The sequence below is a fragment of the Primulina tabacum genome, chromosome 12, assembly GCF_025594145.1.
Source record: "Primulina tabacum isolate GXHZ01 chromosome 12, ASM2559414v2, whole genome shotgun sequence".
NCBI classification, from domain to species: domain Eukaryota; kingdom Viridiplantae; phylum Streptophyta; class Magnoliopsida; order Lamiales; family Gesneriaceae; genus Primulina; species Primulina tabacum.
The window spans coordinates 3782767-3801439 of record NC_134561.1 but is presented as its reverse complement, the minus strand read 5'-3'; the positions used below and the strand labels follow the sequence as shown (position 1 = coordinate 3801439).

The window sequence follows — 18673 nt, the reverse complement described above, 5'->3', positions numbered from 1 at the left end:
AGTCAGTCAGCAATTGCAAGGGCACAAAACAGTATGTACAATGGCAAGTCTCGACACATTCGTCGAAGACATAATACTGTGCGACAGTTGATCTCTAATGGAGTTATATCTGTTGATTATATCAAATCAAAGGATAACTTAGCGGATCCGCTTACAAAAGCATTAAATAGAGATCAAATGTACTGTCTGTCAAGAGGAATGAGTTTAAAACCTACCAAATAAAGTTTTCATAGTGGCAACCCAACCTTGTAGATTGGAGATCCCAAGATCTTGGTTCAATGGGACAACTAAGTTATGAAAACTTGAGGAATCACTCCTCATTCCTAAGACGATGAGTGAAGTTGCCTACAAAGGTAGTGAGGTTAAGTATTGTACTTTTAATGATTCCGTAGCTTACAAAAGCGGGGTAAGTAGGATACCCTTTTACAAGGAGATCACCTATGTACGTGTGAGGACGGGCCGCCTCAATGAAACACGTATGAAGCCAAGATGTGTTCCATGGCCAAAACGGACACAACAGATAAAACAAAATGGAAATGGAAGAAAGGTTATCATGTGGGTACAGTTGTCTGGGTTTACATGAACCGCCAAGAAGTTCAAGACATCGCGTTCACTTTGTGGCCTAGTAAATCCGATTGTATTCCACTAAGGCAGGTTCAAAGCCAAAAGCTACCTCTTCTGATGTGATAATTTTTCGTATATACTCTCTCTTATGCATCACGAGCATTCATGCATTAATTTCATTCATGGGGGGGAGTGTTGGAATTTTGGTGCTTAATGAATGAAAATTAAGCAACTAAATCAATGTGTTTGATTTGGAAAAATTCGAAACGAAGAACGAAGCTTAATGAACGAATATTAAGTTCGATAGTTCTGAATAAAACTCGAGAAGAGTTCATCAAATGTTGAAAGAAACTTAAACGAGTAGTCGGAACGTGTAAGGGACGAAAACCGAAGAAAAGAAAAGGAAAAAAAATTAAAATTAATGTGAACAGTAGCCGGCACGCACCTGCGCGCGCGGGCCGGCGCACGGGTGCGCCCGCCTGCTAGTAGCAGGCGCGCGGCCGCGCGCGGTTCTGCACGCAGGCGCGCGCGCCTGCCGAGAGCTCTCGACAGGGGCTGCCGAGAGCGCTCAGCAGCGCGTGCGCCCGGGCGTCTGGGCGCGCCCCTTCGTGTTGTTTCGCGTCCCTTCGACTTTTTCTGACATTTTTTCATTTATTTGGCATTGTTTGATGATTGTGATCAGTTACAATGGCCAAGGGACACTCCCTATGAATGAAAGATCATGTCTTTTACATGAAAAACATTAAATGATTGATTATTTGAAAATTAAAAAACACATTTTACATATCATATGCATATTGTCTTCTTCCTTCTTCAACAAGAGAGAGTTTCTTCATTTCCTTGTGATAGAACTTGAATATTTGAGTGCTCCTTGTCAACATTTGCCAGTTTTGACACTGTGATAGCCACTGTAACGTATTCTTTCTATCATGGATGAACTTTGGTTTTCGCTTGTTCGAAATGAACACTCCTGCAGGATCCCGAGATTCGGCCTCTAACCGAACTAGAATTCTAAAACCCTCCAACAACTGCTCCCAGAGAATACCTCTTTGGATAAAAAAATCCAGACTACGACCAGGTAAACATTTAACTTTACATTCAGTTTGCTCATGTCCAGTTGTGGTTCACAGTTTCTAACCGCATATATCCCCTTGCAGATTGATTGGCTCAACAAATTCATAGAATATATGTGGCCTTTTTTAGGTAGGGTACCTTCTAGCATAATAATGTGCTTAATTTGACGTCGTTTACGGGTTATATTGAGATTCTAAGTTCCTCAGGCAACATGTAAGATGGCAAAGAAAATAGCAGAACCAATAATAGCAGAGCAAATTCCAAGACAAGATCGATTCAGTAGATTTTGAAGCACGGACTTTGGGCTCCCTTCCGCCGGCATTTCCAGGTTTAGCTTCACTACTTTCACTCGTCCACATCTCTTTTGTAAAAGCACGTAGTTTAGTTATAATTTTTTGCAATATCAAATTGGTTTTAACAAAATTCTTTCAGTTTATAGGCGTGATTATGGCCTTAAGTATGCCGGTTTAAGTGGTAAAAAGTTTGTTCTCTTTAAGAAATATATCGTGTTCGAATCTTAACTGAATCCGGCTCAACTTTACTTTAGGTTTAGGTTGCATTATGATGGATTTGAAATATATTCAAATGTATTTTGTAGATTTAGATAAGCAAGATTATAAATCCCTCACATATTTATACAGTGTTTCATGTTAATTAGAATAGAGCAAGTTCACTCAAGGTATTTGAAATTCATTCTACTTTGTATATCTAATATATAAATAAGTAATGCATGGATTTAAGATTACATCTATTGTTTCATTCTCAAGAATAAAACTATAATCGAAATTCTTGGATTTTCAAATTCATCTCTCCAAATGCAACCTTAGATTAATTTGGTCTCAATATGACATGAAAAGTCGAAAGTCTAGACCAAATTACATTGTAGAGACACTGAACATCCCTCTGCCCTGAATGTGCGATTATGTATGCATGCCTAGTTTATTCGTTGAAGAACAGTTTCGTATTCATGGGCGACGAGCAACCATGTCCGGTTATGATCCGTGAAAACAGTATATTGGGTTTTGAGGCTGTCAACAATTTGAGGGTTTCTATATGACCAAATTTTATTATTCATACCGTGATCAAGAAGTTAGTTCTTTTCTTACCATCAAACAATAAAATTGGAAACTTGAGGAATGCAAGTTTAGAACACAGAAGGGAAAAAACTGATCATGGAGTTAGGCTTGAAGTGGGCTGCTAATCCTAACATCCTTGTTGCAGTCAAAGCATTCTGGTTCAAAGCTACAGTCCAGGTATTGTCTCTTATAAACAATTGACAGCCTTAGTTATCCGATTTTCCTTTTTCCGGCATTTCAGGTTATTGACTTGCAAGTATTTTCCGAGGATTAAAGCCACTGGTTCCGAGCTTTCCTTGTTTTGCAAACATACATGTTTCTCAGATGGGGAAGGTGTGTACTGATTGGTTCATCTTTCTTGCTGCTAATCCTCGGGGAAAAAAATTTGAATACCATGTAAAAAGAGATGCAGAGATTTGCACGTGTTTTGCACGTACAACGCTCATGTATGTGAAGTGAGCTATGGACAATCGAATCAAGTTCATGATATATTGTTTTTGCCTTAAATTCTAATCCTGTAGCCTCATGTGGACTTTGGAGTAAAGCTGCCTGGTGTAGATGCAATGTCCATTCCTGGATTGTACATATTTGTCCAGGTATTGTTATTTGTCCTCTCCAACATTTTTTTCAAGATCTTCGGTGATTTTTTCCAAAATAAAGGGCATTGTGGTATATGTTTCATATGATTTTGTGCTGCTTCATGAAGTGATCAAAGATCAGGTTGCAAATATGTATTTATTGCCTAAAAAACTTGAAGTTCAGATCAGGGATCCCACAAAGTTCATTATGGCATATAGAGGGCCTCAATTGAAGAGAAGTGTGTTTATCAAGTTGATTGCATGCGTTTAGGTTGGATCTCATGACAAGATAGGCTTGAATGTAATACCATTAAAAGATTTGACTCCAGAGGAGCCAAAGGTTTTGACACTAGATCTTCTTAAAAATCTGAACCCAAATGATGCTCAGAATGAAAAATCACGAATCGTAATTGAAGCTGAATACAAACCTTTCAAAGATAACGAGGTGCCCACCAATGTTGAAGACTCAAATGCAGTGCAGAAGACTCTGGAAGGAACACCAAATGAAGGAGGTTTGCTAGTCATATTATGAATGGGTAAGGAGGATAATCAACGACACGGGCATTCTTAGTCTATGAAAGAATTTCCCCTTCTTAGTGATGAACCATGTTATATCCAAAGGCTCGTGTTTGGAGCCAGGAGGTTAGGATCATAGTTATCGACTCTTAGTCATTATTTATGCTGTGAATTTGGCAGACTGAAGAAAAGCAGACATCCGAGAATGGAGGTAGAGTTTCAGTTCACGCTAGATAAACCACTCACCAATGACAAGATTCATGTTGAAGGGATTAGTACTTCTACAAGAATGGGTCTGCTACAGCCCAAGATACATTACATTGAGCTCTCATAACCAATTAGCTTCTCGTGCATTAAATCTCTGTCCTTTGTATAGGCAGATTAACGCACTTATTTTTAAATGGACAACAAATAGGGCAGATCCAGGAATTCAAAAGAAGAGTAAGACTGAATTTGGGGACGGGGAAAGTGGTAAGACTGAATCTGGGGACAGGGAAAGTGGAATGACGGGGTAGACTCGCAAATTTTAGAAAATTCACACACAAATTCCAAGAATTTCTCATGTGACAGGGTAGTCGCCCCTCTGCGAGATTTGTCCGGAGTACAATCAGTACAAATATTCTTGTCGTCCAACTATTTATGATAATAATACTTGTATCACTGAAGTCTGAAGGCAAATCTACTCAAGTAACCAATATTGAATTTTTTTGCCTTAGGACCTCTGGGTTAGTCGATATATACCTATCAGACGTCATCAACAACAAGCGAATCAATGAGAGATGCCATTTTATTGACTCAGAGAACAGAAGGATTCAGATTGAGATGCAATGGAGAACTTCTTGGCAATATAGGTTTTGTGAATAATAATTTGGTGGATGTAATGAACTAAGAATTGAGCAGCAAGTAATATTTTTAACTCTAGGTATATTAATTTGTTTCTATTGCAGTTTTTCATTGGGTAGAAAATGCTAGGTTAGAAATTGATTCAATCCTAGCATTAGTTTACAAAAAAGGAAGTTCATGTACAGATGCCAGTATCGACATGCTACCTAGCAATCTCAATTTCAAAACACGAACACATTTATTCCGTCAAAAGCTTCCAACTTTACTAACAAATATATATAGTTTTTGAATTATCCAGTCCACTGAGATTTCCCTAGATTTCCCAAGAGCATAATGCCGAAATCCTAAATTATAGCATCGTTACTTTGGCCTTCCTAACATCTGTCTAAGGACTGCCTGAATCTATCCTGTATGACCCTGATCATCTTGCAACCTCATATTCCGGATATTGTTTCAAATCAAATGACAAATGAAAGTCCATGATTCAATAAACACCCCTGAATATACATACCTCTAGAAACTCTTCACAAGTCTTTTTTAGTAAGCATTCCCATAGTTGAACATCCACCGGAATGTTTAGAAATCACTATGCAATATGCATTAGTTGATGCTAGTGTCACTTCAACCTTTAAATTTGTATCCGTATAGTATATGGCAACTTGAAGATAATATAGGTAATCGATACATATTTACCAACATGGTGAGAAACACCACCAAAAGGTAGAACAGAACAATAGCGCAATTATATCACATAATGCTGATTCTGAAATTTCAAATTCGCATTATTATTTACACATGAGAAACCAAATAACAACAAAGATTCAGCCCCCACACACAGAGACGAACCAGGAATTTAGTTGAGAGTAAGGAGGGGCAATTTAATGTATTTGGCACGAGTACTAATATGAAAACAAGTTCCAAATCAAATATCTCTAAAGCGCAGCATTGAAACAAACCTACAGTTTAACCAATGGAACAGCAATAAAGAATACAAATTCATTGCGTACCACGTCCAATCAATCACAGCAAAAACTACTGCTACCACTACTCCCAGAAGAACTGGAGGGCGCTGCCGATAAGCCCGCCATGACCACTCTCTTCCTCCTCTCCTTTTCGTACTCGGGGTCATCCGTAGGCAGCTCAAACCGACACACGGGACACGAATTCCGCGACCCCAGCCAGGGAACAATACAGTCACCATGATACCCATGCCCACAAGGCAATTTCTTGGCGATTTCGCCCACATTCACCATATCTTTGCAAATAGAACACTCCAATTCCTTCCCTTCTTCATCAATTACCCAACTCCCCAATCCATCCACAGCTGCCTTCGCAGCCGGTGGCGCCCCACCTTTCCCTCCACCATCAGTCTCTGCTAAATTCTGCAGTAGGGCTTCGTAGCCCGCAGCATCCACATAATCTCCTGGGTTCCCAACATATGTATCGAATTCCGGAATCTGTAATCGAAGATCAATCGAATGGTCTTCGAGGCCCATCAAAATATCCGCCCAATCAAGAATCCTGTTGCGTCTGCTAGCAGCTCGAGTGGCAAAGTTTCTAAGCCTTAGCCTCAGTACATCCCGCTGCCTTCTGCTCGTCTGCCCTTCATCATTTTCCTCACCAAGCAACTCGCCAACCTCACTTCCCTCACCTTCATCCTCACCGTCGGATCCATCCCCATTCTCGATCTCGCGCTGCTCAAGGTCACGAGCATCATCACCGTCCTCCTGGACTATGACCGATCGATCATCCTCGTCATCGTCGTCGTCATCTCCGTTGCCCTCACCCCACCAGTCCGGATCCGATCGGGACTGGGGAGGGGGCGGTGCGTCCTCCTCACGCGCGGCCAGGGTTATGAGCCGAAGCATCCGTAAGAACTCGTCACCGTAATTGGAGCGAAGAACCTGCTGGGAATCGGCGCGTGCGCCGTGCGACGAGGTTCCGGGGGCGGCTGCGGAGATGAGTTCGACGAACCCGTTCTTGCACTCGGAGCAGACGACGTCGTTAAGATCGGCGAGTGTCTCGACTGAAACCCTCTTGTCACAGCTGTAGCACCAATACTCCGGGCCCGAATTTGACTGTGTTTGGGCTGGAGATCGATCCGGTGAGATCTCATCCATGGCGAACAATTCTTTTTCCTGAAAATACTAAAATGGTGAGCGGAGGAAGATGGGAGGGCTATCAATCAGTATCGTGATTTGATTTTCAACCTTTTCTTTTTTATTTTATTTTATACACCTCTGTTTTGGGTGACCCCGTCGGTTTTTTTTGACTTGACAACTGACTTTTTATCACGGAAATAACGATAATACTCTAGTATAAAAATTAATAATCATGGATGACCTAAATAAGATATTTGTATCATAAAATACAACTCGTGAGACCGTCTCACACAAGTTTTTGTCATAGTTATTTATTTATTGGCAAAAACTTGTGTGAGATGGTCTCACGAGTCGTTGTTTGTGAAACAGATCTCTTATTTGGGTCATTCATGAAAAAGTATTACTTTTTATTCTCAAAGTGTTATTTTATTGTGAATATCGGTAGGATTGACCGATCTCACTAATTTGATCTCACATATAAAAGTTCGTGAGACCGTCGTATAAGAAACTTAGTGTTATTTATTTATTACTTAACTGTTATTTACTTGGTTGCTATTTTCTAATTTAAAATTCAATTGATTTTTGCGTGTTACTGCTCCAACCTCGAAAATATGAATGTTGCTATCCTTTGTCACTAGTATTGGTTTTTTTTTTTTTAAAAAAAAATATTTATAATTTTAAGCTTTGAAACCTTATTTATTTATTTAATCTTTTGAAAACTTGAAATAAATATATTATATATATATAAACATTAGCTGTATCTCTTGAAGATTATCCCAATTTTATACAATATGTTCTAAGCAATATATATATATATATAAGAGATACAGCTAATGTTGTGTGCTCAAAGATCTCTAGCAAAGACCAAGATAATTAAAGATAAACTAGTAATAAGTCAAGACTAAGTGAAGATGTCCAACAAATATACCATATGTCCTAGACTTTGTTGATATTTTAAGAATTCTAGCAGATTAATGTTCTGTTTGGATAATTACTTATAAATTATTTTATAAATAATTTTACAAATAAAAAGATTTATCGAGAATAAATATGTGTTTGGACAACTATTCTGTAAAAACGTTTGTACAGCTAAAAAAGTGTTTGGTAACTATTTAAAAAAGTAATTTTTTAGTTAAATAATTAAGAAGGTGTTTGAACAACTATTCTATAAAAACATTTTAATTTTCGTTTGAACCATGAAGGATCGTGTGTTGGGCACCTTAAGGTGCTTCAAACACAATATTTTCCAAGAGCTGCAATAGCTCGTGTTCTAAGAATGTTTACAACGATGAATTAAATCGAGTTTGATATTAAATCAAGCGGAAAACACTCGAAGTAATCATTCGTTAAGAAACATTTATATAATTTATATCTTGTGTAACTGAATAACTGAAAATAAAGGAAATCAGTTGTGACATATATCAGTTCAGTTATGGTGAAAACTGAACTGACGGATGCTCTAACTGATCAAATCAGTTTGAAAACAATAGTTAAACAATTAAATACACAAGATATGTTTATGGATGTTCGGAGACTTCAACTGCTCCTACGTCACGCCTTCTACAACCTCGGGTAGGATCCACTAGAAGACTTTGATCTATACAATTGATTTGTACAAACTCACTCAGCTTAGGATTTACCCAACTGCCTAACTGAATTCCTAGACTAAACTGAAGGTAGCACTTTCCAGTAACACTTGTTTAACGTCTGTGTGTCAAAGACTACATACACAATTTTATTGTTTTTGTGCAAGACTATATTTGAGTGATGGGTTGTGTGTGTGTGTGAGAAATGATATCTGATTACAACATGAAAGTATTCTCACGCACTGAGAGAATCGTGCTTCTAATCTAAGCTGATAACACGATGAAGTGTTCCTTCTAGGCTGATTGCTTCTTGTAAGCTGATATACAATATGCGTGCCCCTTTTTCTCTGTATCTTTACACACTTGTTGTATATTGGTCTTCACTGATCTTCTATTTATAGGCGGAAAAATGATCGTACAGTGAGACACAATAATTGAATCTGTTGCAGCTTGAATGTGTTCCTTGAGATTCGTGTCTCGACTTTTCCGACATCTATGCTGGAACTTCTGTCTTTAAGTGTTGCTGCAACGTCCATTATTGTACCTTGATCGTACAATAGCTTTTGTATCGTTGTGTGTAGCTGAAATCCACTTAGGTAAGCTTGTCTTGATCTGCAACTGATTTAATCCTAACTGATGCACCTAATTGGTCATCTGAACTGATATTCTGTTGGACTGATGAAATCAGTTGACTCATCAGTGGAACTAATTTCACTCTTTCAGTTGAACTGGTCAGCTAGGATCTTCATCTGTTGAGCACTTCATCAGCTGGTCGGGCTTTTGAAGGTCTTCTGTTGAACTGCCTATCAGCTGGACAATCAGTTGAACTGTTCTTTGATATATCTGTTGAGTTGATTCAGTTTTGGCAATCAGCTTGACACTTTTAGTTCACATCTGTTAGCTTCAGTTTTGGCTTGTTTAACTCATCAGTTCGAATCCTAATCAGTTCCAGCTTCCTGCACACTTAGGTAAATCATTAGAAACAAAATAACAAGTTTTGTTATCATCAAAATCAAGCTTACTAATATGAAATGTTCCAACAATCTCTCCTTTTTTTATGATCACAAAACTTGAAGAGTTAAAGCGATTTTAAAGAATTTTAAAATTTTATTGATTCTCCCCTTTGTGAGAATAAAAAACATTTAAAAACGATTAAAGAAAAAAAATTTAGTTCGAGGGATAAGAAAGCTTCTCCTCAATAACTTAATTTAAAACCGGGTTAAAAACGAGTTTAAACATTTTTCAGGAAATAAAGCTCACCCTCACTAACTGAATTGAAAAACTCCTCTTTAAAACTAATTATCTATTCCAAAATTTAGTAACTTTAATCATTCAAGCAGTTTTGACAAGAAATCTGGAGATATCAGTTCAATTATATAGAAGCATAATTGGATAAACATGATGTTTATTTAATTAAATAGATCTCCCTTTTACTAAATATTTAAATACATCATCAATTATAAGGAAAAATATATACTACAATAACATATGTTAAACAACATCAAATATCATCAAATATCAATCAGTTTATGCATGTCAGAACTGAATATACCAACAACTGGTTTCTTTGAACTCTTGAAGTGCTGCAACGATCTTGAGTCTTCTTGCCAGACAAACAACTAGCTGCCTTGGACATGATCTCTGTGTTGCCAAACTGGTCGGGCTGACTCAAACTGGACTCATCTGGTGTTGAATCGCATTGATCATCTACTTGATCTGATATGGCAGTTAAGCGACGGTATCCTGCTGATGATTGAGTTCAACTTTAATCATCCAACATCTCAACATAGCTGGGCTTCGTCTGTTGATCAGCTACAACTGGAAGGTTGGCAATTGAAACCTTGTCTTCCGATCGGTTTTGCTGAATAGCCAATAGCATGACTCATACCCTTGCACACTGATTAAAGCACCAAAGCTCTGAGTCGAGTGAAGTGGACACAATGTTAATTGCAGGGCCAATCCTCACAATTCTTAGCAATGAGCGTTAGATAAACATTTTCAAATAGTTTTGAAAATAATATAAAGTACTTTTAAATAGCTTTTAAAACTATTTTAAGTAACATAATTTTAGTCAGTTTTCAAATATCATTCTTAGAATAGCTATCTCTGATACAAATTGAAAGATCGTGTGCTGGACACTTTGAGGTGCTTCAAACACAATATTCTCCAAGAGCTGCAATAACTTGTGTTCTAAGAATGTTTATAACGATGAATTAAAGCGATTTTGATATTAAATCAAGCAGAAAACACTCGAGTAATCCTTCGTTAAGAAACACTGATATATTTTATATCTTGTGTAACTGAATAACTGAAAATAAAGGGAATCAGTTGTGACATATACCAGTTCAGTTATGGTGAAAACTGAACTGACGGATGCTCTAACTGATCAAATTAGTTTGAAAACAGTAGTTAAACAATTAAATGCACAAGATGTTTATGGATGTTCGGAGACTTCAACTGCTCCTACGTCACCCTTTCTACAACCTCGGGTAGGATTCATTAGAAGACTTTGATCTATACAATTGATTTGTACAAACCCACTCAGCTTAGGATTTACCCAACTGCCTAACTGAACTCCTAGACTAGACTGAAGGCAGCACCTTCTAGTCAACACTTGTTTAACGTCTGTTTGTCAAAGACTACATACACAATTTTATGTCTTTGTGCAAGACTATATTTGAGTGATGGCGTGTGTGTGTGTGTGAGAGAGTGAGAGAAATGATCTCTGATTACAACATGAAAGTGTTCTCACACACTGAGGGAATTTTTCTTCTAATCTAAGCTGATAACACGATGAAGTGTTCCCTCTGGGCTGATTGTTTCTCTTAAGATGATATGCAATATGCATGCCTCTTTTTCTCTGTATCTTCACACACTTGTTGTATATTGGTCTTAACTGATCTTTTATTTATAGGCGTGAAACTAATCGTACAGCGAGACTCAATAAGTGTATCCGTTGCAGCTTGAATGTGTTCCTTGAGATTCGTGTCTTGACTTTTCCGACATCTATGCTGGAAATTTTGTCTTTAGGTGTTGCTACAACGTCCATTATTGTACCTTAATCGTACAATAGCTTTTGTATCGTTGTGCGTAGCTGGAATCCACTTAGTTAAGCTTGTCTTGATCTGCAACTTGTTTAATCCTAATTGATGCACCTAACTGGTCATCTGAACTGATATTCAGTTAAACTGGTGAAATCAGTTGACTCGTCAGTTGAACTGATTTCACTCTTTCAGTTGAAATGGTCAGCTGTGATCTTCATCATTTGAGCACTTCATCAGGTGGCCGGACTTTTGAAGATCTTCTGCTGAACTGCCTATCAGCAGGACAATCAGTTGAACTGTTCTTTGATATATCAGTTGAGCTGATTCAGTTTGGGCAATCAGCTGGCACTTTCAGTTCGCATCTGTTAGCTTCAGTTTTGGCTCATTTAACTGATCAGTTCAAAGCTTGATCAGTTCCAGCTTCCTACGCACTTAGGTAAATCATTAGAAACAAAATAACAAGTTTTGTTATCATCAAAATCAATATCACGAACATGAAATGTTCCAACAAACCACATTTTTTTATTATAAAAACATAAAAAAAACATCTCTCAAATATACTTTAAAAAGTATACTTGGAGGATAATTTAAAAAAATTAAAAAAATTTCCAAATGCATAGTTTAAGTTTTTTTTAACTTATCAAATACTAAAAATATTTTCAAAGTGCTTATCCAAACGGAGACCGGTTGTTTTAGCTAAGAACTATGAATGAATAACACTATATTTGCTGCGAGAACAGTGATTGGAAAATATTAGCGTAGTTAAATAATAAGATGTTGGAAATTCAACCAAAGTTCCACATTGAAAATAAATGCGGAAAATAATGAGTTAATAAGATGAAAATATATTTCCATTGGTATGAGGTATTTTCGGTAAAGTCCAAAAATAAATCAATGATGGTTTAAGCCTAAACTTGACAATATCATATCATTGTAGAAATATATGTGTTCCATTGTACAACATATGCAATACGATCGTAATGATAAAAGGATAATTTGCAATTGTAATCATATAAGTTGGAAAGTTGTAATTTTCTTATGAATGTTCGGATATTAACAACTTTTATGTCATCTTTTCTTTCACCTATGAAGGATTCACCAGAGGATTTTGATTTATACAACATATTGTACAAACTCATTTCGATTTAGGATTTATTTCTTGTCTAATCGAAACTTCTAGCACACTATCTGTTAGGATTGGGAATTAGTTTAGAAGGGGTGAATAAAATTTTTATGAAATTGACATTTATAAAATTTGTTTTCAATCGTTTTTAGGCTGTTGAAATTTTTCTTGAACGGTTAGAAATTTGAACCACTTAAAAAGTGAGAAAAACAGTTCAAAATTTCTAATGACAGCTACAACCGGTTGGCTAGCCTGTTAACAAGAAACGATTCAAAATGTAAGTGTTTATAGAAAGTAAAGACACATGATTTTATGAATGTTCAGAGATAAAACTCCTACGTCTTCCCTTCTTCTTATTCAGGAAGGATTCTAGTAAAAGATTATGGCTTTACAAACTGTTGCAACAACCCACACCAATCAGAACTTATCACCCTGCATGTTTTGGAACTGTTAGTGATCACTTTACACTTCTGGATATTTAAGAACCATCGGTTCACTAGACCACTCAGTAAATCAAATAACCAAATGTTAATGATATAAAGAAACCATATGATTTGAGTAGCACGAGGTTGATCCTTAAATGATTAGATATATTTCTGATGAGTGCATGCTTGATGAGCGATGAAGTTTGAAACTTTTAGTGCGCTCGAAATCTTCAAGTATACAAGCTTAATGATGTGCAATGTAGCAGTTGAAAAGCTTGTATGTCTTATGAAAAAGTCAGCGGGCTTGTTTGCATTCTTCAACTCTTCATTTACATAGGTCATCAGTCAAACAGTCGGCAAAAGATATGTAACGTAAACCTGTAGCGTTGAAGTGATGTGTCACTATCAGCTGTTAAAACATTTAATGTTCTATTTTCTTCGGCAGCTTTGAATCTCGTTCATCTGAAGAGTTACTGTTAGATACCTTTTTGTAGTAATTGATAGCTTCATCAGAAATTGTATGATATTTAAACTATCTTTCCATTTTGGGATAGTGACATAAATGGAGATCTCTATCAGGACTGGAGCAAGATATTTGTAACGTACCGTACTTTTAAACTACTTGAAATTTTGCGAAAAATAAAAAGTTTCTTAAATAAGAAATAAACATTCAAATTGCGATAATCCATAATCCGTTCTCAAAAATAACTGCAACCAAACGTTCGAAATTAAAAATTTTGCTAAAGCATTTGACTAGGCATCATGACAATAACATAAAATCAAAGTATTTGAAACTTTCATAAATTCTTAAAAGCATGACGGTCCTCGGGTTTAGCCTCCCGCTCAGTCCAAGCCAGCTCACTGGTCCTCACCCCTCGTCTCCTCAAATGCATCCTCACCTGCATCGATCAAGTCTAGTGAGTCTAAAGACTCAACATGTATAAACTGGGAGTAACGAGTAATACATAATAAAATCACATGCAACTTTAAAATAGAGCGTACGTACTTGAAACTTGAACTTGCATACTTAAAAGTTTGAACGTAACATACTTGAAACTTGTACATACATACATAAACATAGACGTGCCATCATCACGAGACTTTTCATAAACATACTTGTATTGTACATACTTGAGCATACATAACATCATTTTGCGTAGAGGCATGTTTCAAAGCAAGCGACCCATACATAAATGCGCTTGAACAGACTAAACCACAGTACTGGTCTGACAGGGAAGATCCACTGCCACATACATGAGATCTCCGTTCATGCTTTAACGGGTAGATTGGTCCCCGTTCATGCTTTAACGCTTTCCAATCTTGATCTAAACTCGTTCATGCTTTAACGGGGTGGATTGGTCCCTGGTCATGCTTTATCGTTTTCCAATCCCATATATAATTGGTCACAAGACATTTAGCATACCTCCAAAAACTTGAAATATTTTCTTTGCACGTCAAACATACTTACTTGGCGTTGAGGGATTCGTTGGATCTTGCTTGGGGCCACTGCTGCACATACTAACATGAATTCAACACTTAAATTGCATAACTTAGACGTAGGTATTCGTACTCACCACTGAATCAAGTAATTAGCTTATGATATTCCAGATTACTCTGACTTGACCTCGTTTAATTTTCGTACTAAACCATGACATAAAATCCCAAATCGATCCCTAAAATATTTCCCAAGGACCGGAGTACACGTACCCCGTGCACCCCTCCGGGTCCAGGTCCGTGTAGGTACTGTAAAAGCATACTCGAAAAGAAGTGAAGACACGGACCCCATGCCTAGGTCCGTGTAGACTCTGTGAAAAGACACTTCGGAAGAAACAAGGGCACGGACCCCGTGCCAGGGTCCGTCGAGGGGTCCGTGTAGGCTCGGTAATTGCAAACACACGAAAATTCCATACAGGTGGTGCTTAATATTCATAACTCGTTTGAACGGACTATGGACCGATACCTCGAGACCCATCCTAGGATGCTACTACCTTGTTCCAAACCCATACAAACACCCCCAAACAACGACATCCAACCTACGACACAATACAACTCCAAAAAAACAGAAATTGACACCAAATCATTTCCTACGTCTTCTAATGAATTCAAGTGCCTATCGGCACTAACCGGCATACCAAACACCAACCCAACATCATACTTAACATGCCTAAATGTAGCAACGATCACCCGTCGATCTCCAATGAAGCCTGCAAGAATAAAACTTCAAGAACACATTAATAACATAATTTTTCAGAAAACGCAGTTTGAGCAGTCCCACGAAAATGATCTTAACTCACTCAGTTTTTATCCAAATATTTTGAATTTTATATTAAATCGAAGGTATCAAAAATTTCTACGTTTTTTACGTTGAAAGTGTTCCCAAAATCTCGATCAAAAAATCATAGTATTTAAAAGATCAATAAAAATGAGATTTGAGATCCCAAAAATGGTTTCAAAAGTGATCCAAACATGATTGCTCAAACTTCTACACATCACACATGTATTTTCTCGCATAAAAACATTGCAAGATATAATATTACTAGATCGACGTAGGAAGAACAGAATATACATGCCTTTTAATATTTAAAAATCCCGAAACGACGATACCGACACGAGGAGGATACGAGAGACGATCCAGGACGAACGTGGCGCTAAATTCCTTGAAGAAAACTCTCGAAAAGGTGCTGAAAAAGAAGGGGAGGGGCGGCTACACTCTCTTGGGAAAGAACACTAGTTTTCTTCTCTCAAAATAATAAAAGTTTGAATGAAATGTGTGTGTGTGTGTTTTGTCTTGTATAGGTGTATGTAAAAGTGTGTGTGTGCGTGAGTTTTGTGTTTAATTAGGGAAATAAATTGCTTAATTAGTAATTAGCAATTAATTTAAAATACAAAACCATTGAATGTCCTGAGCCGATCAGAGAATGTTCTTCATTAAGTGTTCAATAAATAGCTCCTTTAAATGAAGCCGTTGAATCTTTTAAGTAGCCGGTTGGAAAACTTCTAACGATTGAAACTCTTCAAGCTGCTGCAAGCGGTTAAAGTGTTCCTGTTATACAAGATAGATTGTGGCTGTTTCTTAAAACATTTAGGTGATGTTTTAATTTTGTCAATCACCAAAATTTAAGGGTAATAACAATATCTTAATAATTTTCCCCTTTTTGGTGATTACAAAACCTAGCTGCAGAACTATACAACAAATTACAGATAATCATGAAAGCGTAATAAAAGAAAGAGTGTATTTCATTGAGTGACTGAAATTCCAAGCTTCAAGCAATACAAAAAGTTACATTAACCCAGTGCATTACCCCTTATTTTATGCTTGTCTCTTCTTCAAGCTGTTTTTGTACCAAAGCTTCATCAGCTTTGATACGATCTGCAACCCTTTTCCCTACAGCCTCTTCAGCTTTTTGAACTTCTTTCTGCCTCTCGCTACCCCCCTTTTCGACATCCCCATGCATAAGAAATTGCATGATTTAAGTAAGTTGAGCTCCTTGGGCATCCATCCGCTGATCAACGGGTGTTTGTAATCTAGACATCTATCCTGAAAGCTCGGTGCACATGTTGATATGCGAGGAATTGTGTCATTCTTGTCGGAGGGAAAGACTGCAATTCATTGCGAGAAATTCCTTGGAGAGGTCAGATTTCATAGACTAAAAATCTTCCTTAAGATCAAATTGCTTCCAATTGTGGGCAACAATCGATTTATCCATAAGCTCCAGGTGGTCCAAAGTCAACTTCTGGCCGTCTTCCTCAACAAATTCTTCCTTTTATTCGAAGAGGTCCGATGAAGAAGTCATTCTAGCCTTGATGGAATCCAGGCGGGAAGATGATGCTTTTTCGGTTCACTTTAAAGGCTGTGGTTCATCGATTTCGGAAGCAAGGACATCAACCGCCTTGTCATAAGCAAAAGAAGAAATAAGAATGAAATTGTTGGGGACTTCTTGTGCCACAAGACCAGTCGATGGTTCCTCAGGAATAAAAGATACTATAGGCAAGCAGGCAACGGTTTTAGTGTCATCCTTAGGTACAGCAGGTTAAGATAATGACGGTTCTTGGAAAATGCCCTGAGCGGGATCAACAGCAGATTCAAGACTTTGGAGAGGAGGAGATCTCCATGTGAGTTGTTCCCTGGTCAAAGTCAGAAAGATATTGAACAACTTCTTCGGCAAAAATCAAAGGTACTTTAGATAGACCGATATGTGCCAAGAGAGGAGGTGCAACTAATTTAGACTATTGAATATGTATGTCTTCTACATGAATGTCTTGCTGAGAGTCCGGGGAGCCGGGTGCATTTGTGCAGTGACCATCTCAGTGATTGGAACATCCATTGACATAATAATTTCAGCGGATAGCAGGATGTTTTCCGCATCACTGGTCACAATGTTTTCAACTGGAACCTCTAGAATAGAAGAAGTGTTTAACATGGCAGTAGATGAAGTTGGTGGTACCTGAGTGGTGGTAAGATCTACGATGTGCTCAGGTGCCAGCACTTCTTCAAGATTCAATTCACTGTCAAACGTGCCCTTATCGCCACTCACAGACAATTGAAGTTCCCGCCGCTTAAGAGTGATAACCACTGAAAGTGATAGAGCGTCCAGTTCAAGTTGAGCTATGACAGATGAATCATCCTTTGTGGTTGGACAAGTAGGAACAAAATTGTTCCTCTTCAATTGAATTAGTGCTCGGAGAACACTTTCAGTCAGCTGTAATTCCAGGAAGTCTCTTCTGAGCAGAGCGGTTGGAATGTTAGAGGCCTCTGTCAACTCCAATATTGAAATCTCAAGTTTTGCAACCGCTTTGATTTTGACGGTTTGAACAAGAGAGTCGAAGGTTTTGAACATTCGAAATTCAGCCCACTTATCAAACATCTCCATTTTCTTTTGGACAATTTCATTGATCCTTTCGCCTATGAGCTCCATGGCAGTGTCCATGTTGTTTGATTTGGGAGGGTCTTCGACCAAAACTTTCTTCCCCTTTTCTGTAGGATGAAGGAGAGGAACACTAGAGAAGGAGGATGTGATTTTTGGTTCGGCGATTTGAATCCCCTTGATACTCCTTACTTTAACTGCAGGAATTGGAGGAGGGATCAACGGTGCAGAGAGATGCTTGATCATCTTGATTTTCTTAGCTTTTGGATTTTCTGACTATTCCTTCTTAAAGACCTAGGAGACCGGCAAGTCATCCCGAGACTTTTCATCAGAGCTGGGCTTCAGAACCAGCTTTCGATGGTTACTTTAAGAGGCACATACGTCTTCTTCTTCTTAATAAATTTGATCCCAATCTCTATTTTGACAGAAACAATCTCCTCATCGGTTGAAAGATTTCTCTTTTTGAAACTTTCAACCGTTGTCCAGTTGAACAACTTAGTTTTTCCAACCTCAATCATGTCCACCAGTTGGACTTCTTCCTGCAGCAGTAGATGACAGATTTGAACTGCAAAGCCTTGAGACTAATTCTCTTTCTTTACCATGGCAACTAGTGTCTTGAACAGACGTCAGACCAGTTGACGTTAAGATTTGAAGCGATAGTGGCCATGACAAGGAATTTTTCTATGGTGATTTTATCATACACAACAGCCTTGGCGAGAATCCATTTTTCCACTATGTCATCCAACAGTCTATATTCAATTTTCAAATCTCTCTTTTGGAAAGTTGGGGAAGAAATAGGAGAGTTAGAAAGAGAGAAATTAGTCCTCCAAAGCTTAACACTGCCATTTGGAAGAGTGGCAAAGTCTGTGACACCATT

General features: G+C 37.8%; 1 protein-coding gene and 1 long non-coding RNA gene across 4 annotated transcripts; one reads left to right on the top strand and one right to left on the bottom strand.

The window, feature by feature from the left end:
• Nucleotides 1–1467: 1467 nt before the first annotated feature.
• LOC142520689 (uncharacterized) lies at nucleotides 1468–3489 on the top strand. Of its 3 annotated transcripts, none has more exons than XR_012813966.1 (4): nucleotides 1468–1642; nucleotides 1722–1767; nucleotides 1845–2872; nucleotides 2956–3489. It is a non-coding gene; the product is annotated as an uncharacterized LOC142520689 (long non-coding RNA). The 3 variants fall into 3 exon arrangements; XR_012813967.1 differs by having other exon boundaries at nucleotides 1845–3047; nucleotides 3236–3489; XR_012813965.1 differs by having other exon boundaries at nucleotides 1845–3489.
• Nucleotides 3490–5372: 1883 nt separating this feature from the next.
• On the bottom strand, nucleotides 5373–6884 carry LOC142520688 (E3 ubiquitin-protein ligase CIP8-like). Its single transcript, XM_075623780.1, has one exon. It carries the CDS (start codon nucleotides 6769–6771, stop codon nucleotides 5668–5670), a length of 1104 nt encoding a protein of 367 aa, XP_075479895.1. The 5' UTR covers nucleotides 6772–6884; the 3' UTR covers nucleotides 5373–5667.
• Between the last annotated feature and the right edge of the window lie 11789 nt (nucleotides 6885–18673).

What these genes read in the sequence shown, in the direction of transcription:
- LOC142520688 (XM_075623780.1), bottom strand. Translation starts at nt 6,771, where the DNA reads ATGGATGAGATCTCACCGGATCGATCTCCAGCCCAAACACAGTCAAAT.